At 54.6% G+C, this 24,923-nt stretch overlaps 1 protein-coding gene across 4 annotated transcripts in view; it reads left to right on the forward strand.

Moving 5' to 3' along the window:
- The first annotated feature begins 3,755 nt into the window (after nucleotides 1-3,755).
- Nucleotides 3,756-24,923, forward strand: part of ITGA3 (integrin subunit alpha 3) — a 30,147-nt gene continuing 8,979 nt past the window's right edge. For 2 of the 4 annotated variants that reach the window (XM_057535919.1, XM_057535920.1), the window contains exons 1-19: nucleotides 3,902-4,531; nucleotides 12,222-12,349; nucleotides 12,675-12,754; nucleotides 14,554-14,803; nucleotides 16,327-16,413; nucleotides 16,775-16,982; nucleotides 17,440-17,636; nucleotides 19,304-19,392; nucleotides 19,519-19,655; nucleotides 19,823-19,909; nucleotides 20,856-20,923; nucleotides 20,999-21,135; nucleotides 21,733-21,882; nucleotides 21,974-22,071; nucleotides 22,370-22,517; nucleotides 22,788-22,856; nucleotides 23,467-23,546; nucleotides 23,656-23,733; nucleotides 24,795-24,897. In XM_057535919.1, the coding sequence (XP_057391902.1) occupies nucleotides 4,326-4,531; nucleotides 12,222-12,349; nucleotides 12,675-12,754; nucleotides 14,554-14,803; nucleotides 16,327-16,413; nucleotides 16,775-16,982; nucleotides 17,440-17,636; nucleotides 19,304-19,392; nucleotides 19,519-19,655; nucleotides 19,823-19,909; nucleotides 20,856-20,923; nucleotides 20,999-21,135; nucleotides 21,733-21,882; nucleotides 21,974-22,071; nucleotides 22,370-22,517; nucleotides 22,788-22,856; nucleotides 23,467-23,546; nucleotides 23,656-23,733; nucleotides 24,795-24,897 (2,400 nt within the window). In that variant the 5' untranslated portion in view covers nucleotides 3,902-4,325. The other 2 variants (XM_057535918.1, XM_057535917.1) reach the window with 2 other exon arrangements.

Here is a 24,923-nt window from a genome sequence, read left to right on the forward strand (position 1 = left end):
TTCGTCTTGGCAATGCCAACTTCATGCTGTAGCCAAAATGTTCTTTCTAACAGCCCCATTGTTCCATAATCACCAGCCCTGAAACATAATGCAATGTGGGTTTAGCCTGTTTAAATTTGAGAGCTTTCAGAACGTGAGGCCTGGATGAAACCCTGGCCTCCTGAAGATGCTCTCGTTCATCTTTGAACCCCTGAGGGTTCTCAGCTCTGTGCCAGTACATAGCAGGTTGTCAAGGAATGCTTGAAACTGACAGATTCTGAGCCAGAGAAGTTGCCTGGCCTGGATGCCTGTCCCGCCCCCACATCTGGGGCACAGGAGAAAGGAAATCTGATAAACCCATTCATGCTTCACTGCTCCTCCCTCCCTCCCCAGTAATTTGCATTTTCAATTCAAGTCAGAGTTCCATAGCTGAGTCTTAGTTCCATAGCTGAGATCTGGTCCATTTAGTTCAACAAATATTAGGAGCCTTGGGACACAAGGGATGCCAGGTGAGGAATAATAAGGGATTCCTTCCAGCCCTTTCGTTTCACAGATGGGGAAACTGAGGCCTGGAAGAGGAAAGGAACTTGCGCAAGGTGAGAGGGCAGAAGACAGCCTGCATCCAGCCCTCGTGCAACCACAGTTCCACTCCATCCATATCTCTCCATCTCTGCGCTGACCTTCCTGTGAGAAGTGAGTGAGCAAGTGGTGGGCTCTGGGAGAGGGAGATGGGGAGGGGGGGGGAGTGTTGTGTGGCGGGGTGGGGAGCAGCAGAGGAAGGCTGGTATGAACACAGCAGGCACTGAATAAATGGAAGCTGCCTTTACAGAATATGATGTTGTCATGTTACAACTGGGAAAACTGCACCCCAAGTTAGGCCCCAACCCTTCTGCGTTCCTCTCTTGAGGCTCCCTCTTGCTAATAATCCTTTCCTTCTCACTTGTCCAGATATTCCTCCTCCAGGAAGCCTCCCTGACTCTACAGCAGAACCCACAGTTTGTATGTTGTCATGTTTGCCCACAGAGGCAGATGGACCCCATCCAAGATTTGGTTCAATGTCAAGACTGATGATGCCGCATGCACACTAAGAGGGAATGAAAAGGTTTATTATTTACATAATTGAGGTCTCTGGAGGAGCAGGGCTGGCTTCTCAAACAGGTCCAAAATGGCTTGAGAGAGCGAGGAAAGGAGATTGGCCTGGGTTTTTACTGTGGTGAGGGAGTGAGGCCAGGTGAGCATTTGTGAGGAAAGGGGCTTGCATAGTTCGAATCTCCCATGGACACCAAGGGAGGCAGCACAGCACCCAGGCTTTCTTATGAGCTTGTCCAGGTGGGAGGCACAAGGGGAAGAGGGAGAGGGGACGGCTTAAAAGGTGTCAGCAGTCAAACATCAAATAATGGGCTCAGACTCCTCATTACACATGTTATTCTCCGTGTTTACATTTCTAGGTGGGTCCCTTCTCTACAGGGAAGGGTTGGCATGATAAGGTCAACTGAGGGGTGAGATGAGGCTGTGGATGGTAATGTCACTTACATCAGAGGATTTTGGACCTTTGGCATGAACTGGAGATTTCTCTTTCTGCATCTCTCCAGCCCAGAGACCCTTCCAGTCCCTTCATCCCTCCATTCCCATTCCATCTCCCCCAGATCTGTCTGACACTCCCCCACATTCCTTAGCTTGGGCCCTCCCCCTACCAGGCACCCCTGCTCCCGCTCCCACATTCCCTCTGGACACTCCCCCAGAGTGGAAAAACCATCCCTCATCCCTTTCCTGCTCCCAGCCCTGGGATCGGACATGCTGGTCATTCCTGTTTGGGATGGCCAAAGAGATAACACCTGGCATGGAGCCCATCTGTCATCACAGAACTCTCAAAGCTGTTTCAGGTGGGACCCCTGTCCACACTGAGTGTCCACCCTGGCCCCTGGGCTCCTGGTTCTAGCTGTTTCCCCCTTCTCTAAGAATGAGGTGGAGGACCCAGCAGCCAGTTGGAAGGAGAGCAAGGTAACTGTTCAACTTCCATCCAGGTCAGCTTCCTGTTACTTGGCCCCACATGTCCTAACCCCTGGAGGCTCTGGGCCACAAAGCAGACCATGGAGAGAGGCTGGGCAGCTCTGAGAGTCAAAGCTTGGGAACAAGTGCTGCTCCAAGGGCAGACAGGGATGAGTGTCCTCTCCCCAAACACCGCAGAGAACGCTGCTATCACAGCTGCTTTTGTTTAGGTATGTCTGGCTTTCTGACCAACATCTGGAGTTTGTCTCTTAAAGACACAGCTGTGGCCAGTGGCCTCCAGTCCTAGCTCTACCTCCCATGAGCTGCGTGACCTTGGACATCCAGGTTCCTCCTTAAGTCAAATGAGGAGTCAAATGAGGTCGGGAGAATATGAGAGTCTGCAGGTGAAAGGATTCATAAGCACAAGTTCATCCTGAGTCCCTTCCCAGGCTCTGAATCTAATTTTGTACTCCTAATTCTTTATCCTTTTCCTTAAAGAGGGCTCCAAATTGTACAAGCTTCAGGCGCCACAAAACCTAGATCTGCCCTGAGTATGGTACAAATGTTAATTATTAGCATAAGTGGTCAAGAAGGGCCCTGGGCTCAGATAACACAGGATTAAAATCCGAGTTGCATAGCCTTCAAGTTGCTTAACCTCCCTGAGCCTCAGTTTTCTCATCTTAAAACAGAGATAACACCTCAAAGATTGCCGTGAGAATTTAATTTAATAATATTTGTAAAGCACTTGGCATAGTTTCTGCTGCACAAGCACTACTATATGGTGTTTTTCTTATTATCATAAACTCTCAGAGATAGGGGCTCTAAAATGAATTTCAAGGAAGTAAGCGCTGAGAACTGAACTCCTGGACCAAAATTAAGAAAGCTGCTTTAGCCTAGAAAAAAGAATGGTCAGGGGAAATGGGTCTTTGTGCTGCAATAAGGGAAATCTTAGTCAGACCCAAGAAAATACAGAGTGATCTCTTGAAGTTCCCTTTCAGTTCGATTCTTCTGCGGACAACCAGACCTTTGGGCCTCGCCCACCTAACTCCTCCACCTGGCGCCGCCCACTACACACCAGTGGGGGCTGGAGTCCCCGCCGTCTCCAAACACTCCGTTGGAGCCTGCGTGGTTGGAGGAGGCCTTTGGGATTCTGCTGTGCCGGGCCCTGAAGGCAAGGGTGGATGAGAAATGCGTACAGTCTGGGCCCAGCTCCCTGGCCACGCAGACACTCTAAAGAGAAGAGACTTCTTTCCACATCGACCGGATATTCATGATACAAAATAGATATCAGAAGGCGCAGCCCTTTGGGGAAAACGCTGCCTTGTTGCTAATTACAGTTAGCGATGCTTGGTTATTACCAATGCTAAATATCTGATTTTGTTGAGACACCATTCCCAGCTCGGATCAGGGTGGGTGGGAGCGAGTGGGCAAAAGAAATAAATCTTGACAAGGACGGTGAAGGGCTGGGTACGAGGAAGAACGTCCAGAGACCGCTAACCTTCTCGCAGGGGCTCACAGCGCGGCGGAGGCGAGGGCATTCCAGCCAGTGGCTTGCGGATGTCGGCTCCCAGATGCGCCAACGCCGGGGCTCTCCAGCCGGACCCACAGAGGTGGCCGCGTCCGGAACGGCCTTTCCAGCAGCTGTAGCCTCCGCAGCAAAGCAGCGGGACAAATCCCACCCCCGGCCCCGCCCGTCCAATCCATCTTGCTCGGGAGGCGACGCTTCTCGGGAGAAACAAGGGGCGGGGAGGGGTAATCCAAGCCTTTGGGGGCTCCGGACAGGTGTTTGGGGGAGAGGGCGGAGCCGGGTTAGGGAGGATGGAGAGGGAGGGGCGGTGCTGCCCCTTTAAGAGGAGGCGGCCGAGCCGGGACCTTTTCTCTTTCCCCGGAAGGAAAGCCTAGCCCCGGCTGGGCGCGCAAGGTGGGGAGGTGCGGGGCTGGGCGTGGAGAGGCGGGGCGCGAGCGGGGGAACCCCTCCTTCCCGTCCTCCTTGGGGTCGACCGGTCTGCCTGCCCAGATCCGCTGCCGAGCCCGGATCGGAGGCGACAGTGCGGCCAAGTGGGCGCGGCCGGCACGAGTTGGGGGGCAGGGTGCCCGGGGCAGGGGGGCGGTGACCCGGGACAGTGCAGGCGGGAGAACAGACCCGCGGACCTCAGAGGGGAATCTGAGAGCTCAGACCGTGAACGGACGTGAGACTGGCCAGGGCTGGGGGCCAGAAACTGGTCAGCGCTTCGGGGCTCAACTAAGCGGACGCCAGAGTGTTCTCCGGTGGCGCGGGGGAGCAGGTGAACAGGTCCTCACTCCCAGCTCCACGCCCTCACGCGCTCTCGCCCGGGCCCCGGCTCCCGTCCGCAGCCATGGGCCCCGGCCCCAGCCGCGCCGCCCGCGTCCTACGCTCGATGCTCTGCGCGCTCGCCTTGATGGTGGCCGCCAGCGACCGCGTCGCCTCCGCCTTCAACCTGGACACGCGATTCCTGGTGGTGAAGGAGGCCGGGAACCCGGGCAGCCTCTTCGGCTACTCGGTCGCCCTCCATCGGCAGACGGAGCGGCAGCAGCGCTACCTGTAAGTGAAACTGGCCGGGGTGGAGTGGGCGAGTGTGTGTACAGGGTGCGGATCCCGAGTTGAGTCCAAGCCCTGGGCCAGCTGGCTTCCAGGCTCGCAGACCTCCAGCTCTGGGGAGCGACGATTAAGGGAGCGGGGACCCAGGCGGCCCTTCTGCTGCCGAGGCTTGGCGGGAAGTAAAGGGATTGGGTGTGGGATGGGGGGGGCAGTAATTATTGGCAAGTGCTGACCCGGCCAGAACGAGTCTAGACTCAGCCCCTCAGGCCTTTAAACCTCTCTTGAGAGTAGAAGTGGGGGTCCCCGTTTCCTGAGCCCCCTCCCATTCTGTGAACTGGGTACTTAGTATACCGAATGCCTCTTCTCTCCAGGGCTGGGAACTGGGGAAAACTGCAAGATAAACACCTTTCCCCTTTCCTGGGAAGAACCTACGGGGACATGCATTTAAGTCTGCCCCCACCTCGCACATAGTCTGCGGCCCACCAGCCACACCCTCAGCAGAACCACACTGAAGGGCCTTCTCAACTGCTTGGCGGTTGGAGAGTGAAGAGATGGGCGAGTCTGGGCGTTTGGAGCTGTCCAGGCGCTCCTTCTGACCCCTTGAGGATGAGGAAGTAGAAGTGAGAGGAGCAGCTGTCCCAACTCTTGCTTGGTCTTCTGCAACCTACCCCCACCCCCAGCAGTGATGCCCTCCCACCAGACATCCTCCCCGCATTCCACGGATTCATGTTGAATCTTCAACCCTGAGTGTGTTTGTTTTGGTCTCAGGAGGGAAATAGTGTTTTTCTCTTTCTTCTGTTCTCCTTTCCCAACAGCTGCAAGGAGAAGGAGGAGAAAGAGCTAGGCAGAGGGGAGAGAGGGGAAAGAGAGCATCCAGCTGCTTGTGTTGCCACCCCCGCCCCCCTTACTCATGCCCAGAGGGGCGTGTCCAAGTTTGAGAAGTTTCTCTGCATGGGCTCAGTGTGCTGAGGTTGGCAGTTAGGGGAAGAGGGCAGCTGGGGAAGGTGAGGCTGCCCCAGGAGGGAAGGTTGTTAGGACGGGACAGGCAGGCCTCTTTGGGCAGTAGCTCTTCTGGTTGACCTACTGAGATGTCAGACCCTGCTGAGCAAGAGGACATGGTCAGATAAAGGGTGTGTTGAAACCTTTCTCAACTCTGGCTGGAACCTGCAGAAACTTGAGGAAGTTGGAATGTCCAAAGTTCAGACTGCCCCAGCCTTGTTCCCTGCCCTCCGGGCCCAGCCCCTGCCCAGGCCACCTACCTACTTGGCCTCAATTCCATCTAGCTTCTGCAGAGGCTAGGGCTACCACACCCTTCCCAGCCTGGCCCCAGCAGCTGCGGTCTGGCCTTAGCCACTCCTCCATCTTTTGGAGACCCTAAGTGACCATCAGCACACGTTTCTATATTGGTGCTCTTTCTGCCCCAGCCCAGAAAAAGATTTTCAGATTTTCAATGCTGAATCTGCATGATATAAGGCAATGTAGTGTAAAGAGAATATCGGAAAAGCAAGGGTAAATAATGGAAAGCTGGAGTAAATAATAGATTCTGTAATAACCCCCCCCCTTTTTTTTTTCCGCTATGTGACCTTAAGCAGGATATTTCCCTTCTCTGGGCCAGTTTTCCCCAAGGAGAGGTTGGGTCTGGATCTATATACTCCTTCCTGCCTCTGTTGGCAACTTGGCATTGTGGAGAAGGAAGAGGCTCCCAAGTCCCATTGCCAGTTTCCTGTCTTGAATCTGTCGCTAATACCTGAGTCTTAATTATCTTACATGTCAGGGGGAGGGGAACCACATGCCTTCTTCATGGGGTGATAGTGGGCTTTTTTTTTTTTTTTTTTTTTTTTTAATTTATTTTATTTATTTATTTATTTATTTTATTTTTGGCTGTGTTGGGTCTTCGGTTCGTGCGAGGGCTTTCTCCAGTTGCGGCAAGCGGGGGCCACTCTTCATCGCGGTGCGGGGACCGCTCTTCATCGCGGTGCGCGGGCCTTTCTCTATCGCGGCCCCTCCCGTCGCGGGGCACAGGCTCCAGACGCGCAGGCTCAGTAGTTGTGGCTCACGGGCCCAGCCGCTCCGCGGCATGTGGGATCTTCCCAGACCAGGGCTCGAACCCGTGTCTCCTGCATTAGCAGGCAGATTCTCAACCACTGCGCCACCAGGGAAGCCCGATAGTGGGCTTTTAATGAGATAATTTGTGTAAAATGCTCTGCATCTGCCTACTTCTCCCAGGAGCAGCTGAGGCCTCTTGTGCTGAAGCTGGGACCTGGATGCACACTCACTAACCAAGGACCTCACCCAAGATGGCTGAGCAGAGGGGTCCTACTTTTCTTCCTGGGCGGCTAGAGATGACATTAGGCCTGCCAGGAGCCCAGAAGTTTCTAAAACTAATGAATCTCGGAGAGGCAGGTAGTTCTAGATAGCGTTCTGGGTGACTCACTTGGGTATCCTCAGACTTTTCCAGGGGTGTTTCTACATCTTGGGTCATCTCCTCATCTCACTGAATTCTGCCCCATGACCCTTTGGGAGAATCAGCTGGGCCAGCTGGGCTTAGCTGCAGCCAGCTGTGTAGCCAGATGTAAACAGCTGCCTGAGTGCACAGCTCAGGGGAACCAGCAAGTCAAGTGGCAGTTCTGTTAGCTTCAAAGTCCCTTTGGAAAAGGGGGAGGGTTCATGATCCTGAACAAAGTCTTAGCCTGGAGTTCACTGAAGGTTTTCAGGAGATGCAGGGAACCTGGAAAGTGTATGCAAAATCTTGCGTGTTTGTGCATTGTTCTGGGGCCTGGAGGAGGGGAGAGCATCGCTTTCATTATATTCTCAAAGAAGGCCTTATTCCAGAAATGGTTAAAAACCCAGGTGTGTCTTTGTTCCCCATCACCTTCATCTCTAGACTGAGGTTCCACGCCCACAGCATCGGAGGCTTACTGCAACCCCGGCCCCAATTCCGCAGTCTCTGGAGTGAGGGTCAGGAGCAGGGCAGGGAACCAAGGTTCTCTGGGCTTCTTCGTGAGATACATGAGGACCCCTGGGGAAGCAGAGGGACTGTTCCTCGGGGAGATGGTCACTGACCTCCCCCCCTTCCCCCAGCAGCTGTTCTGTCATTCCCTCCTGGGAATCCAGGTGTCCTGGTCTGGCCTGACCTTGTGGGCTATGGGAGATACCTCTGGGGCTCTTGCCTGGAAATGAGGGTGTCTGGGAAGCCTGGGGCGGGGGTGGCCGCAGCTCCTGGAAGATGAGCTCATACCTGAGGTAGGCAGGAACTAGGCTTACTTGCTCTCCTAAAACATGTTTCCCTGGGCAGAGCAGGTACCTGGCAGCCTCCAAGGCTCGTGCCAGAGGAAATGGGCATAGCAGCTGTGGCTGCAAGCAGAAGGCCTGGATGCATAGTGTCCTTTTTCTCTGGCTCTCTTCAATGACCAGGCCAAGCCAGAGAGTTTAAAACTGGGCAGGAGGTAGGGGAAGCCTGATCTTGTAGAAAATGAAGTGAAAGGAGCTTGGTCAGAACTAAACAAAGAAGGAAGAGGATGGCGGTAACAGCAAGGGAGATTGAGGTTAGATGACATGAAGAATGCCCTAAGGGATCAAATGTGGAAAAAATACTAAGGAGCCAGGGAAGGGAGAAGAAATGAGAAAAACAGCCTTGTTCTTTATTATTGGAGGCTTGAGCAAGGCCTCTTTCTCCTGTCCTCTCTCATTCTCTCCCTTTCTCCAGCTTGTTGCTCTGATTCTAGGGCTGAGTCACCAGAGGGGAAAGGGGGCTGGGGGGCAGCGTAAGGAGAAGTAAGGCGGGGATGGAGAGGGCTGCAGTTTCAGCTACTGCAGGAGAAGCCTCTGGGGACATGGATAATTCAGTCAGGAGGATTGGCACAGAGCTGGGATCCAGGCATCTGAGAGCTGCCCCCAACCCATCCCAGGGCTCAGAGCTGGAGTGGGACCCCTCCCAACTGGCTTCCTGGCCTAAGGAGTAAGGCATGGGGGCCCGCCGCCTGAGTGCTGGACCCGTTGCACCCTCCTTGTTAACTGAAGTCTTTCCACTGGGGCTACCCCAGTGCCTCCCTGAGGTGAGGAGTCTGGGAAGTTGAATCTTACAGGCTGTTTCTCTGAGCATCACCCCACCCCAGTATCCCTCAGGGGGCCTTCTTCTCTGGGGTGAGCCAGCCTGGTGCCCTGACACCCCTGGGCCCCATTCCCCTGCCTCCTCTGATTCTACTGCTTTCTACTTGGCTGTTTCATTAGCTTTGAACTGCCCCAGGAAGAGTGATGGGGCAGGAGTGAGAAAGTGCTTCTCCGGAACTTGGAGCTCAGGGGCCTCCACAAAGGCCAGGAGGGGCTGTCTGCCTGGAGCCAAAGGATAAGGTGAAGAGGCAGCTGTTTGAAAGCCCCTGAGACGTCATTTTATTCATCTCCCTACCTCCTGGAAGGACACCTACTCCCACCCAGCCCAGCCTGACTCCAGGAAAGAGGCAGTCCGGTCTCCTTTCTTCCTCGCTCCAAGAGCTGGGCAAAGCATCCCACTTAGCATCCCGCTTCTGGCTGCTGCTGGGAGGGTGACTTCAGTGGTGGTTTGGGAGGGATCAGCTTCTGGACTCTTTGATCTGGACCAGATCCAACAGCAGGAGCAATGTGCTCATTTGCATAGTAACTTACATTCATTTACATACCAGTAATATCTTTCCCACCCTCTGGATTTTCCCACACCTGACTGTGGCTGGAGGAAGCTGGACCCGGCCCTCTGTACACCCTCCTTCCCCCATCTACTCCCAGTCCTCTGGCCGTAGACGCATTGGATCCTGGGCTGGGAGCCAGAGGGCCTTAAAGGGCCTCTAAGCGGGCCAAGTAGGAGCTAAAAATACTCCAGGGAGGTGGGGGGTGCTCCCTGTGGAATCTCTGGGGAGGGAGGGGCCTGGGATGCGGGGCTGGGATTAGGACCCTGCCCCACCGCCCATCAATGGGCACAAGGCTGGTGCGGGGTGAGAGTGGAGAGGGTATAGGTGGTAAGGGGATTTATGTCAATCCAATTGCTGTTCATGCCCAGCTCTGCCTGCTCTGTACCACAGGAGGCAAAGAGGAGGGGTCCCTCAGGCCACTCCCTCTAAGATGACGGAGCTGGGAAGGCGTGGCCACCCTTTTCCTCAGCCACCTCCCTCCCACCCTGACAACTTGCGCCCGGAGAGCTGTAGGCACGGCAACACTTCCCTTGCATTGCACGCCCTGGAATGCAACGTGGGCTCTCCAGGGACTCCTTGCCCACTGAGGCCTGGACCCACCCCTTCAAGTTCATTGTAGCCAACCCCCAGCTGCCACCTCCAGCCAAATCTGAGCTCCCACCCTAGAATGACTAGCTGCCAGTGCCCCACCCCCACCTGACTGATTGCCTTAGGCCATGGAAGTTTTACTTCTGTCTCATCCTCTGCCCCATCTAAACACTTGAACTAGTCTGCTCTGTGCGCTCTGCTTCAGGTCCCCTAACCCAGTGGGGCAGAAATTCCTGGGTCCCCGGAGCAAGGCCTGGGGGTGTGCTAGGGCCAGTCCTGGTGCCACAAGAAAGCAGAACGACAGTGCTCACGTTGGCCTCGGCTTCACAGTCAGGAGGCCCTTTCAAAGAATGAACCCACTTTTTCCCCCAACAACCCTGGAGGGTGGTGGGACAGCTGCTGTCCCATTTTACAGATGAGGCACTCACAGCTCAGAGAGGGAAAAGAAATTGTCCCTTGAGGCAGAACAAACCTAGAACCAGGCCCTTCAGCTCCAAGGCTGAGATATTTCTTTCCCACAGGCAGCAGCTCCCCTCTCGCACCTGTCCGGCTGGGGGCAGATGTCCATGGGTGGTCAGGCAGCGGACTCGCTAGGCACCCTCCCCAGCCCAGACAGAGGGTGACTAACAGGGCCTGGCTGCCACACTGGCCCCCTGCCAGCCTTCCTGCCGGAGCTCCCAGCCCTGCTCTGCTTAGAGAAGCTATACCCCTGCCCCCAGGAACCCTTCCCCAGGGTGAGGTCTGAGCTGAGGTGTGAGGTGCAGGCAGAGGTCCCCTTCCCGGCACCCCCAGGCAGCACATTCCTGACACCCAGTGGGCCGAGGCACCCAGGCCCTGGCATGCCCAGGCCCTGCCCTGCCCACTCCCTGCAGCCCTCACTCTCAGGTCCCAGGCAGGAGCTGCAGGCAGGGCTGTTGCTCTGCACATCCAGACTCTGGCAGGGGGCCTGGCACTCAAGTTTTGAGCTGGGCACCTCAGGTGACAGCATTGCTGGGGCCGGATGGAGGGGTACCTACCTAGGAGGTGCCTGCCACCCAGGAGGCTGGGTCCAGCAGGACTGAGGAGGTCGTCTTGGCAGAACGTCCAGAGGCTGCAGACAGATGATGCTGGGAGAGCAAGGGGTGGTAGAGCTGGGTTCTCAAACTGTGGTGTGACTATTTGGGATGCATGTTAAATACGCAGGTTCCAGGGCTCCACCCTCAGATTCAATTCAGGTTGTCTGCGGTGGGCTGAGGAATTTGCCTTTTTAACAAATATCGCAGGGATTTTTGATTCTGGTGGTCCAAGAACTGTCTTTTGAGATAATATTTCAAGGCTGATCACCCGCCTTCCTCTCCTCTAGTCACCTCTCTGGTATGGGAAGGGCTGCTAGAGCCCTAAGAATCCTTGCAGGGACTTGCAGTTGGTGTCCCTAAAGATGGGTTCCAGGCAGGCTGGGACAAGGTGATTTATAGTCCTCACCCATCCCCATTCTCATGCCCACCAGCCAAGAACTCTGCCCTGGGGCCACATTGTCCAAAGTGTCAGGTACCCAGCTCCCCTGCCACCGCCCCTATACCTCATATGTCTGTCTCAACATGGTGGGGAGGGGGAGAGTAGACATCGCCCAGGTCACTTAAGGGCCCTGCTGACCTCAGCTCACCCAGCTCTGGTTTAGGGTCAGTTGTCCTTTCCTGCCCACATTCTTCAGTGCCCGCCCCCAGATCTAAGTCCTCAGATGGCTCAAAGAGGTAGGACCCAGGTCTCCAAGCACCCACCCCTCCCCACCACCTCACACATCCTCTCCTCAGGCCCCTGCAAGTTGAACCCTGTGCCAGGACTCCTCCAGCCTTGCTCTCTTCCCCACTACCTTCATCTCAGAGGCCAAGCATTCCTTCCCAAACCCTGATCTGATTATGTCACTCAGATGCCAAAACAGTCCTTCCAAAACCCAGATCTGGCCATGTCGCTCCCTTGCTTAAAATCCCTCCATGGCTCCCTTTCGCACCCTGCCTCTTGTCCCTCCCCGTGTTTCTGGCCTCCAGCTGTACCGAGGGCCTTGCAGATCCCTGAGTCACTCTCTTGCTCATACTTCCTGGCTCTTGCACATGCCAGACCTTTGCCTACAGAGCCCCTCCTCCCCTTCTTCACCTGGTAAGCCCTGGTCATCAGACTCAGGCCAGGGTCCCCTCTTCTGTGGGCCTCCCTGATTGCCCCCCACGCAGAGTCTGGGCTGGTTTGCTCCCTGCTTTCCTCTCATGAGGCACTGACCACAGGTGTCTGTCTCCTTGCCTGCCTTCCCCTACCCTGGGCACTCCTCGAGGGCAGGGGCGGGGAGCCATTCATCTCTCGACGGCAGAGCCTGGCACAGAACAGATGCTTGGCCCATGCACGTTGAGCAGGGAGTTGTTTGAAGCGGGCTTTGGAGACTGTGAGCCCGGGTCTACCTACCTTCTTGCCCCCAGGCTCCTGGCTGGCGCCCCCCGGGACCTTGCTGTGCCTGATGGCTATACCAACCAGACCGGTGCCGTGTACCTGTGCCCACTCACTGCCCACAAGGACGACTGTGAGCGGATGGACATTGCAGAGAAAAGTGAGGAGAGGGCCTGGGAATTGGCACTGGGTCAGGAGCCTGGTGGAGGGGGTAGCACAGAGAGAATGACCGGAAGAGACAGGAGGCTCACCTGGGGAGCTTCTAGTCCCTTCTCGTCCAGCTGGGAAGAGGGGGTCCTAGAGGACAGTGGGCCCAGATGGGATTTGTGGAGCTCTGACTATGATGGGCTGGAGAAGGCGGGGAGGGAGGGCTGCCCTGCTGGAGTGGAAGATCCGGGAGGGACCAACCCCTGCCCTCTGGAGGCTCTGGACGCTGGGAGGGTGGGGTGAGGTGCCCTGGCTCATGACCCCTCTCATGCCCACAGGTGACCCTGACCATCACATTATTGAGGACATGTGGCTCGGGGTGACTGTGGCCAGCCAGGGCCCTGCAGGCAGAGTCCTGGTAAGTGGGCGCTCACCGTCGGTCCCCCCCACCTCCAGCCCTCTCCTTCATCTCCCAGGAGCTTCGGAGGGAAGCAGAGGGCAGGAGAAGGGTCCGTTGTGCATGAGCTGGAGCCTTGCAAATGTCCATTTCTGTGGCTGTATGTCTCCACGGCATGTGTGTCCCTTCATCCTGCACTTGTAGCAGGGGGTGGGGGTGGGGAGGGTGTCTGGCGCTCTCCAAGGGCCAGCCTGGGTCCTGTCTGAATCACCCACTGCCCCCCCCCCGGGGGGGTGCTCACCCTTCGTAGGAATGAGCTGAGGGAACTGCGAGATGGAAAGGGCAGAGAGGGCCTCAGGCAGTGCGGCCTGGGCGCGCTCCTCCCCTCCTTCCGGGGAGGCCAGCTGGCGGGAGAGGCGCAGCCCTGCTGCCCCAGCACCCCCGGCTGGGCTTTGGGGGCCGCTCCCTGCTGTCAGCTGTCACCTCCTGCCCGCATTCATCGGTGCTGGCTCCTGGGATCTCAATTTGTGAGTCCCAGATAGACAATTTATTTTTCATCTTTAAATTCATGTAACATTTACATACAGTGAATGTACAGATTTTGCTTCAGTTGCGTTTTGACAAATTATACCACTGTGTAACCAACACCCATTAAAGAAATAGCACATTTACATCATTCCAGAAAGCCCTCTCCTTTCCAGTCAACCGTCACCCCCATAGCCGTCACCTTTGAACACTGTCATAAGCTCCGGGTTTGACCAGTTCACTGAAACACCCTTTCTAGTCTTTTGTTAAGGATGGTGTGGGTCCAGGTTTCCACTTAAGTCCGTTCTAGATCCTGGGTCCTTCAGCAGTTTTCTGCTCACCCATCCATTCATTCAGTCCGTTTTTGGTGAGCACGTCCTTCGTGCCCTGCACTGAGCCCGCACTACAAACTTTGTAGTGGCCTGGGACAGGCTCAGGCCAGCACGAGCATGGGTTTGGCTCACAGTTGGACGGGGACACAAACGGCAAGCAAACAAGAACTAGGCCTGGTTCTGGGTTTCCCCTGGCCCCGGGCTGTTTTACAAATACCCTATTCTGATTGATTTGCCCAATAACTCTGTATGGAGAACCTCCCACGTGCAGGGAGAAGCTTCAAGAGAGGCGGCACAGCCTGATACTTAAGAGCTCAGACCCTGGAGCCCGACAGCCTTTGTCTGAATATCCCCTGCCTCTCTCTAGATGTGAGATTTTAAGCAGGTTTCTTAGTTCTCTGTGCCTCAGTTTCCTTATCTAAAATGGGGAAGATAATTATCCCTACTCCATAGGGCTGGTAGGAGGCTTAAAAGAATTAATAGGTGAAGAGCTCAGACTTGTGTCTGGCATACAGTAAGCACTCAGTAAGTGTTAGCCGCTGCTGCTATGGTTGTTGTTGTTATTCTAATATTGATCCTTTCATTAAGAGGGCAAGGTCATCAGGGGACAGCAGAGAAGCAAATTCCTAACCTGCTCTGTGTCTAGCTCCTTTTAGACCCAAAGGCCTGAACCCCACATTCCCTCATCCTTTTCCCTTTTCTCATTTTGCCAAGATCTCTAAGCCACTCTCAAATCTAGTACCTTCTGGTCTTCCAAAAAGTGTTCCCAGCCTTCAGAGCAGGTTTTTGAATTCTGGAAAGGCAATGCAGGTCCAGGCATCACTGTGGGAAGAAAGAAAAGCCGGGAGACCTCTTTCCGCTAATCTCCTGCAAAGCCAGAGGTGCACAGGGCTGTGGAGACACTGCTCCTGAGTCCCTGCCGCGGGCTCAGCTGTGTGCGTTGGTGGGGGCTGGGGTCCCCAGGTCTGTGCCCACCGCTACACCCAGGTGTTGTGGTCGGGGTCGGAGGACCAGCGGCGCATGGTGGGCAAGTGCTATGTGAGGGGCAACGACCTGGAGCTGGACCCCGGTGATGACTGGCAGACCTACCACAACGAGATGTGCAACAGCAACACCGACTACCTGGAGACCGGCATGTGCCAGCTGGGCGCCAGCGGCGGCTTCACCCAAAACACTGTGTACTTCGGCGCTCCTGGTGCCTACAACTGGAAAGGTGGGGACCGTGGGGGAAGGGAAGAGGAGCAGAGGCCACCACCCCTGTTAGGCCCTGGGGCAGCCTGCCAGAGCCTCCACACGAGAGGGCAGAGGAGAGCATTCGTTTGCCAACATCAGCAGCTACCTCGACCTCTGCTATTTTAAAGTGCTTACTAGGTACCAGAGGCTTTACACCTATTATCGTAATTAATCTTAAAATACGAGTATTATTATACTCATTTTACAGAAAACTGAGCCTCAGGGAGGTGAAGTAAATCACCCAAGGCCAACAGTAAGTTCTGAAACCTGTATTGGAATGCAGGTCCATCTGACTCCGGGTTAACCATTTAAAAACTTAAAAAATAAAGCACCTTCCTGGTACAACTACTAAATGGTACAGTAAAATAAAGAGGAAAAGTGCCCTTCTTCTCCCCCATCTTCCTTGTCCCATTTCCCAGTGTATACGGCTAAGTGTCTTGTGGATCCTTCCAGATTTATTTTAGAATGTATAGGTATCTTAACACACACACACACAAAATCACATTAAACATACTGTTCTGCTACTTCCTTTTCACATATCAATAAACTGTGGGCATCTTTTCATGTCAGTACATACAGGGCAATCTTTTGGGAGGGCTGCAGAGATTTCCTTGTATCCGAAGTCATGCTTGTATCTGCCACACCACATACTGCCTCTCAGGAGTCTGACGGCTCACACCCCCTCCACCTGCCTCTCTCCACCACATAGGCTGTAGCAACAGTGGCCCCTTTTCCCTTACTGCACCTACTATTGCAGAATCAACAGACAGAGGGAGCCCAGAATCTTGTTTTGTTTTTTTGAATTGCAGTATAGTTGACATAAAATATTTTGTTAGTTTCAGGTGTACAACATAGTGATTCAACATTTAAGTACATTATAAAATGATCACCCCTATAAGTGAAGAAACAATCTGTCCCCATACAAAGTGATTACATTATTATTGACTATATTTCTTATGCTCTATGTTACATCGCAATGATTTATTTATTTTGTCCTCTTGACCAACAGGTAGCCCAGGGCGTAGTCACAGCTCTAGGCTTGCCTGAGGCCGAGGCCTCTGCTCACCGCTAGTCTTACCTCCCACCCCTTGGTCCTTTAGAATCTTGGCAGGGCCACAGGTACTCTCCAGCAGCAGCCCTGGGGAGCAGGGTAGGGGTAGACAGCCTGAGTTTGGGGGCAGGATTAGGAGGAGATAATGGTGTGGAGTCTGGCTTTGGTGTCTAGGGTGAGGGAAATGTCATCTAGTATCCGGGTGCCTGGATGACTGGATTCCAGCTGGACAACTAGCTCTCCATCCCTGAGCCTCACTTTTCTCATCTGCAAAATGGGGGTCATCAATCTACCTCACAGAATTGTTAAAATAAAGAGGAAGTGATTTGCAAAAGGCAAAGTACTCACAAATAAAAGGGGTTATTATTATCCTTATCTGGAGGTGGGGGGCCTGGACAGAGTGGAGGAAAGGAGTGGTGACTTATACTCCCCCTCCTCAAATCCTTGTGAAGGAAACAGCTACATGATTCAGCGGAAGGACTGGGATTTATCCGAATATAGTTACAAGGACCCAGGGGACCAAGGCAACCTCTACATCGGTGAGTCCAGTTGTGGTGGCCCTTTGGGTGGAGAGGAGGAAAGGGGCTCAGTGGCCCTCTCACCTTCAGTGTCTGGTGGAAGAGTGAGGCCAGGGTGCAGTGCGACTAGCGGCATTTAGTTCAGCTAGCACACAATTATTGACCACCACCTGTATGCCCCCAAGATGCAGAGTCATGACCCTCCTGGAGCTCACGGTCCAGTGTGCAGGCAGGACTCGGGGCTGGGCATCCAAGGTCCACCTTCTTGCCCAACTTAGAATAGAGGAATAGAAGATAATAGGGGGATATTGGGAGATGGGTCCAGAGTAGAAGGGGACAAAACTTACTGAAGCCTTGATTGACCACCTTCCCCGCTTCCCAGGCTACACGATGCAGGTGGGCAGTGCCATCCTGCACCCTACGAACACCACCATTGTGACGGGTGCCCCTCGGCACCAACATGTGGGCGCTGTCTTTTTGCTGAGCCAGGAGGCAGGTGGAGACCTGCGGAGGAGGCAGGTGCTGGAGGGCAGGCAGGTGGGCGCCTATTTTGGCAGCGCCATTGCCCTGGCAGACCTGAACAATGATGGGTGAGAATCCAGGGACATTTCTCTGGGGCCAGGAGAATGGTGAGGGGGGCGGGCTTGCCCAAACCAGGGCAGAGAAATGGAGGTTTGCAATTGTGCATTTCTTTGCATGCTGTTTGCAGGGATTTGCTAGTCAATTTTGCATGTTGATTTGCAATCAGACTTTATGGGATTCTGGATGCTTGCATGTCAATTTCATGAGGCTTGCATCTCCTCGTCTATGCCTGTCATTTGTATGGCTCTAGTGGATGTGGGCTGTTTGGGTGTGATCTGGGTCTACATGGCTTCTCCACACATGTGTTTTCTATTAGACGGGTCACAATGACACTCCCTTGTCCTTCCCACGACCTATGGCCAGAGGCGCCATTTGTAGAGTCATGTGCCCTGCCTGGCACAGTTGTGTCTGCTAAGTAAGAGTTATGCTGCATGTCCCATCTCCACCTTCTTCTCTCCTGTGCAGGTGGCAGGACCTCCTGGTGGGTGCCCCCTATTACTTTGAGAGGAAAGAGGAGGTAGGGGGTGCCATTTATGTCTTCATGAACCAGGCAGGCACTTCCTTCCCGGCCCACCCCTCCCTCCTTCTTCACGGCCCCAGTCGCTCTGCCTTTGGCTTCTCCGTGGCAAGCATCGGTGACATCAACCAGGATGGATTCCAGGGTATGAGCCAACACTCCTGCCCCAGCATCCACTGACTGCGAGCCAGCTGCATACCAGGCTTGACAGGGTCCGAAGAGAAGACAGGCTGGGGCCCAGGCCTGGGGAGCTCACAGCAGTGCTGGAGACACAGTGTGCAAAGGCAGCCCCCACAGAGGCGAGCTTGGTAGACCTCCTGGAGGAGTGGACGTACCACCGGGCATCAAAGGCTGGGCTGAGTGTGCACAGTGGAGGGAAGAGAAGGGGCACAATATGAGTGTGGTACACTTGCCTGATGTGCTCAAATCTAGTAGGTGTGGGTTGTTCACATCAGAGGTGAGGCTGGAGAGGTAGTGTAGGGGTGGGGTGGACGCTTTGAAAGCCAGGCAGAAAAACTAGGGCTTTATATTTGGGTTATGGCAGAGGGGTGTCTAAAAAGATTTGGGGGCAGGGATTTGATATGATAGATTGGTACCTTGCAAGATGATTCTGGAGGGAGATGTGGGATGGATGGATGTGGGGAGCAAGGCTGGGGGTGTTAAGATCAAGAATATAGTGTATCAGGTGTGGGACGTTAAGTGCTGGGACAAGGTAGAAGTCCCAGATATAGGGGATGTCATTAGTGCTCTGCAGGACTTGGGGACCAATCAGACCTGGTGTATCAAGGAGAGGGACAAATCAAGGGGTTGAGCCTGGTTGCCACGGGATCACCTGGCGTACCCGTAAATCATTTCTCTGACAACCTCAACTTCCCAGAACATACCTGAAAACCAAAAGGAAGGCAGAGGCGCCGCTAAAGAGACCAAACGGGTGCTAGAAACTCCAGTTAATGAAGCCCAAGCACTTACTGATAGAAGAGTTGCCCAGTTGTCACTCAGGACCTACTTACTTTTCCTTTTCTAACAAGCTTGGCTTTCTGGTTACCTAGACCTTATCAGATCAAAAGCAGAAAACTAGAAAGTTTAAGAAGACAAAATGTTTTGGATTTATTTGTGGAAATAATGGTTCGAATTAAAAAGCCTGGCCATTTTAACAAGTAGAGTTCACTATAGTGTTGTGATTAAAATCCCAGCCCCCACACAGAGACAGACATGGGCTTAGAGCCTCTTCTCTACTCCTTAGCTGTGTGACTTTGGGTTTCCTGAGCCTTTTTCCTCATCTATGAAGTGGGGACAGTAGTACCTACTGCCAAGAGAAAAAAAAAAAAATAGTACCTACTGCCAGTACTCTTGTGAGGATTGGATGAGATGAGTGCTTGATAACTGCGTGGCAGAGTCACCAATGGGGAACACCTGCTTCTGTGACCCTGCTGGTAAATGTCATTAGAAGAACCAGGTGTCTGGAGGGGCGGTTGGTGGGGGAGAAGGAACGCACTGCAATAAGGGAAAACAAACAACAGCCAGTGGTCAGAAATCTGGGGTTGAGGCCTGCCAGAGACTTTAACTTGCTGTGTGACTTTGGGTAAGTCACTTCCCTCTCCTGGGCCTCATTTCCCTCATATAGAAGAGGCAATTGGGTGCCCAGTGGTCCCAGTTTTACTCCTGAGCCACAGAGCTCTGTTCCCTGATGCTCTGAGCACTGTCTGACAGGGAGGTCAATGCCATGCTGGGCTCTGTGGCCTGGAGCACAGGGTTGGGGAACTGTGGGGCCCATAGTACACGGGGTGACCCTGTACCGTCTCTCTTCCCCAGACGTTGCTGTGGGAGCCCCTTTTGAGGGCTTGGGCAAAGTGTACATCTACCACGGCAGCTCCAGGGGGCTCCTCAGACAGCCCCAGCAGGTATGGATGGACAGGGATGGAGGGACCCTTCCTCCTTTCCCTCATCCACCCCTCCCTATTCCCCCTGGGCCCTACTCCCTGGAGCCTACCCCAGAGCCTGTCCCCACCACTTCCCTCTGCCTCCAGGTAATACACGGAGAGAAGCTGGGACTGCCTGGCTTGGCCACCTTTGGCTACTCCCTGAGTGGGCAGATGGATGTGGATGAGAACTTCTACCCAGACCTGCTGGTGGGGAGCCTGTCAGACCACATCGTGCTGCTGCGGTGAGCCAGGGCAACAGTGGATGGGGGCCTTTCTCTCCGCCATCCCTGTCTGCGTGGAGCCCCAGCTCTGTCCACCTTCAGCGTCATGTCCATGCAAACCTGAGCCCCGACCCCAGCCTGGCCTGGGACAGGCCAGAGGCATTGATGTCTGTGGGTTTTCTATGCAGGGCCCGGCCTGTCATCAACATCCTCCACAGGACCTTGGTGGCCAGGCCATCTGTACTGGACCCTGCACTCTGCACAGCCGCCTCCTGGTGAGACCCTCAGGCCCCTGCCCACCCATTCCTCCTGATGTATGGGAAGACTCTCCCAAAACCCTCCCCTGGCAACTCCTGATATCCCACCATTAAAGGGTTGATTCTTGGGTAAGCATGGCCCTCCCTACTCAACCTCATTAAAAAGCAAAACTCCTTGCAGGAGGTAATGGGTGAATTGGGGGTGGGGGCAATAGGGCACGGTGGTTGGGAGTGGGAGCTCTGGACGGCCTGGTTCAAATTCCAGCTATGCCCATTGCAATGGTGGGGATGGGCTCTGGGGAGTGAGATCCTGGAAGAGGAGGGAAGAGAAAGACACTTAAGTGATGGGATGTGGGGAAGGAGAGAGAGCCACCTTGAGCAAATTAATCTCTCTGAATCTCAGATTCCTTGCCTATAAAACAAAGTTAATAACCAATTCACAGGGCTGCTGTGATAATCAAATGAGATAATATACAAATAGCCCTTAGCATGGCTCTCTATAAACCCTAAGTGCTCAAAAAATGTTAGTTGCTAAGATGGTTACAATAATGATGGTGCTGACCCCAAGGTCTGTGTGTGAATGAGGGTACTGGATCAGAAGGCAGGGGGAGACAGGGCAGGGAAGCGGGGGGCGGGGTGGGGAAGGAGATCTGGACTGGGCATCCTGCCCAAGACTGGGCTGGGCCAACAACTGACTAATGACTTCAGGCAACTCCTTCTGCTGTCAGGGCCTCCGTTTCCTCATTGGTGCCCTCTAACCCTGTTTTCTATGGCTCTGATGAGAGTGGGGAGGGAAGGGGCCGGGGACACCCCAGCCCAACCCTGTGGACTCCCCAGTTTTGTCCCTGCCTTTTTCCTGAAGGGCCCTGTTCCCCCTTGCCCAGGAAAGGGGGTGAAAGCCAGGGCCTGGATATCTGGGTCCCACTGTGACCAGACCCTCCTCCATGTCCCCCACCCTCAACAGTGTTCAGGTAGAGCTGTGCTTTGCTTACAACCAGAGTGCCGGGGACCCCAACTACAGGCGGAACATCAGTGAGTGCTGGGCTGCAGGACGAGGGGGAGGGCATGCTCACCTGGTCACTTGCTGACCACACTGTGCACCTGCAGCCCTGGCCTACACTCTGGAGGCCGACCGGGACCGCCGCCCACCCCGGCTCCGCTTTGCCCTCAGTCAGTCAGCTATCTTCCATGGCTTCTTCTCCATGCCCGAGATGCGCTGCCAGACGCTGGAGCTGCTCCTGATGGTGAGGGAGGGGCGAGGGGTGGCACATGGGCTCCATGGTCCCAGGAAGAGGTAGCCAGAGTCCCCAAGGTCAAGGGTGAGGGAGTGAGGTCTCCCCAGAGACAGAGGTGGCAGGTCGGCCTGGAAGGCCATAGGTAAGTAGAGGGTACAGTGCACAGCACCCAGCCCATGGTAGAGGGGAGAGAGAGACCCTCAGAGTGCGGATGGGGGCCACAGTGAGGGGTGTGAAATTCTTGCCTCAGCTCACCTCTGGGGAAAAGGCATCTGTTAGTAGGGGCAGGCTCAGGCTCTCTCTGGGACATCAGGGTGAGAAGGGAGAACTCAACCTGGGAACCCCAGGGATGAAGGGAAGCTCAACTCTCCCCCCAGAGGGATCCCTGGAGAGGAGGAGCCCCACCTTCTCACTTGTGGGTCAAGGTGGTACCAGTGGGGTCAGTTTGGTGATCAGACGGGAAGGGGTTCAGCCTTAGAGGGGGTTTTCAGGGTTGAGGCGGGGTGGGGCCCTTCAGCTCCTCCCTAGGGGTTTAGGATGGTGTGAGGATTCAACTTGGTTTGGAGGGCAGTGCAGAGCTGGGTTCAGTTCACCTTCCTTTCCCAGGACAACGTCCGTGACAAACTCCGACCCATCATCATCTCCATGAACTACTCTTTACCTTTGCGGATGCCTGAGCGCCCCCGACTGGGGCTTCGGTCCCTGGACGCCTACCCGGTCCTCAACCAGGCGCAGGCTCTGGAGAACCACACGGAGGTGGGTGGGGCCGAAGGACAGGGGCCCGGAGAGCTATGGGGCGAGAGGGCGCTGTGGGTGGTGGTCATTCCACGCCTCCGACCACCCCCAGGTCCAGTTCCAGAAGGAGTGCGGGCCGGACAACAAGTGCGACAGCAACTTGCAGATGCGGGCGGCCTTCGTGTCTGAGCTGGGGCAGCGGCTGAGCAGGTGCGCTCTGGACCGCGGGGATTGGCCAAGGGTGGGGCGGACTTCACTGGCTTTGGGGAATTGAGGGGCGGGGCCCTATTGGTCTGGAAGAGGGGAGAGAACTGGTAAGATCTGAGGGGAGGGGTCTCAGAGAGAGGCGAGCCGGAGAGGAGGGACCTTAATTAGCGAGGTGGGAGCTGATAAGACTGGCCTTCCCTGGCCAGAAAAGGGGCTTTATTCTGGGGGGCGGGGCCTAACAGGTCTGGGGCGGGCCCGGAGGCGGGGCTTTGGGCTCAGCCCGGGGCTCCTCCCCTCTCAGGCTCCAGTACAATAGAGACTTACGAAAACTGCTGCTGAGCATCTACCTGACCAACACCCCGAGCCGGGAGCGGGCTGGGGAAGACGCCCACGAGGCGCTGCTCACCCTGGCGGTGCCTCCCGCCCTGCTGCTGTCCTCAGTGCGCCCCGTGAGTGCCTTCCGCCCCCTCGGAGCCCAATCACGGCTCCACCGTGTATATGCATCCTTCATACATGTCGTGTACATGTGTTGTCATTTGCCATGTGTTCCCCCCGCTCCCCAACTCCTCTAGGCTGGGCTTCCTCAGGTGCCTGCAGCGTCTCTGCTGCTAGGGGAACTCGGTTCTCAGGCCTCTAGGGCTTCAGGCCCTGTACCACAGGAGAGGGGCGGGACAAGCCCTAGTCTGACTACCCAGATCTGATTTGTCTTCTTTCTTCAGGCTGGAGCCTGCCAAGCCAACGAGACCATCGTTTGCGAGCTGGGGAACCCCTTCAAACGGAACCAGAAGGTGAGCGCCGACCACACCCTTCCAGCCCTGTGGGTCCCAGGCTACTCCTCTGATGAGTTCCGTATCTTCACTCTGCCTGCCTGCTTCCCAGGCTTCCTTGAAGCTAAGAGCCAGAGTGGAGGAGGGGGGGATACAGTAGGGGGTGGGGAGAGACCCAGAGACAGAAAAATGGGGCCACTAGGGAGCTATGCACAAAGCTAGAGGAGGTGGAGGTGAGGAAACCGATTTTGCTGAGCACCTACTATGTGCGAGGCCCTGACCCCAAGGCTGTGCTTCTTTTATATGATATAATTCTCACAACCTTCTGAGGAGGTAGATGCTGATTTACAGAAAGGAAACATGGGCTTAGAAAATTTCAGTGATTGCTCAAGGTCATGTGGCTCAAAAGTAGCAGAGATGTTACTAACAGAAGAGAATGGGAAAAGGGAAACAGATGAGGCTAGGAAGGTGGAAGAGTGGAGACAGGTGGCAGTGGGAGACCACACCCTGAATGGGAGGGGGAGGCCAGAGAACCAACTCCTTAGCGTAGCATTCAGCCCCTCGCTTCCCCATGGCATCACCCCTGCCTGGCCCCAAACGCCCCTCTCTGCCTCCCTCACCTTCATGGCAGATGGAGCTGCTCATCGCCTTCGAGGTCATTGGGGTGACCCTGCACACAAGGGAACTCCAGGCACAGCTGCAGCTCTCCACGTGAGTGACCTCGAGAAGCCAGTCTATGTCAAGGTTGAGATGTCCTGGGCCCCCCCACCCCAGCCTCAGCTGACACATTCCTCCCCTACCCTCTGTATTCTTTCCCCAGGTCAAGTCACCAGGATGACCTGTCACCCATGACCCTGACTCTGCTGGTGGACTACACGCTCCAGGCCTCGCTCAGCATGTGGGTACCACTCCCCCCATCCCCAACCTGCTGGGCCTGAGCTAGGGTCTCCCCTCCCTAAGGTGTCTCTCAAGCTCCTCTGAGACACCTCTCTTGGCTTGGAATCCTTAGGCCAAGACATAACAACATCACTATCATTACTGTTACTATTATTATTATTCTCCTTGCAAAGCAGGTAGCAGTGGAGGAATCAGAAACTCTGGGGCTAAGGTGTTGGTGTGGCCCTACCATTTCATGAGAGCTTGTTGTGCTAAGGATTTTTTTTTTTTTAAACATCTTTATTGGAGTATAATTGCTTTACAATGGTGTGTTAGTTTCTGCTTTATAACAAAGTGAATCAGCTATACATACACATATATCTCCATATCTCTTCCCTCTTGCTTCTCCCTCCCTCCCACCCTCCCTATCCCACCCCTCTAGGTGGTCACAAAGCACCGAGCTGATCTCCCTGTGCTATGCGGCTGCTTCCCACTAGCTATCTGTTTTACGTTTGGTAGTGTATATATGTCCATGCCACTCTCTCACTTTGTCCCAGCTTACCCTTCCCCCTCCCCGTATCCTCAAGTCCATTCTCTAGTAGGTCTGTGTCTTTATTCTGGTCTTGTCCCTAGGTTCTTCATGACCATTTTTTTTTTTTTTTTTAGATTCCATATATATGTGTTAGCATATGGTATTTGTTTTTCTCTTTCTGACTTACCTCACTCTGTATGACAGACTCTAGGGGAAGCAACCTAAGTGTCCATCAACAGATGAATGGATAAAGAAGATGTGGCACATATATACAATGCTAAGGATTTTATATACATCATCTCATTGTCTTCTCACAACAGCCCCATTATATAGTGACCCTGCATAACAGATTAACCCCACTTTACAGATGAAGAAACTGAGGCTCAGAGAGGATAAATAACTTGCTTGAGGCCATACAGCTAGTAAATACTAGAGCTGGGGTTTATCTCAGGTCTGCCTGATATCAGAGGAGTTGTAGTTAACCTTGGTGCCCCCCCCCCTGCAAGGGCCCCTCCCATCCCCTGTGACTCCAGCATCTTTCTTACCCCTAGGGTGAGTCACCGGCTACAAAGCTTCTTTGGGGGGACAGTGATGGGCGAGTCTGGCATGAAAACTGTGGAGGATGTGGGAAGCCCTCTCAAGTATGAGTTCCAGGTAAGGGGACATCTGGGTCCAGGGTC

Source organism: Balaenoptera acutorostrata, chromosome 20 (genome assembly GCF_949987535.1).
Source record: "Balaenoptera acutorostrata chromosome 20, mBalAcu1.1, whole genome shotgun sequence".
Lineage (NCBI taxonomy): Eukaryota > Metazoa > Chordata > Mammalia > Artiodactyla > Balaenopteridae > Balaenoptera > Balaenoptera acutorostrata.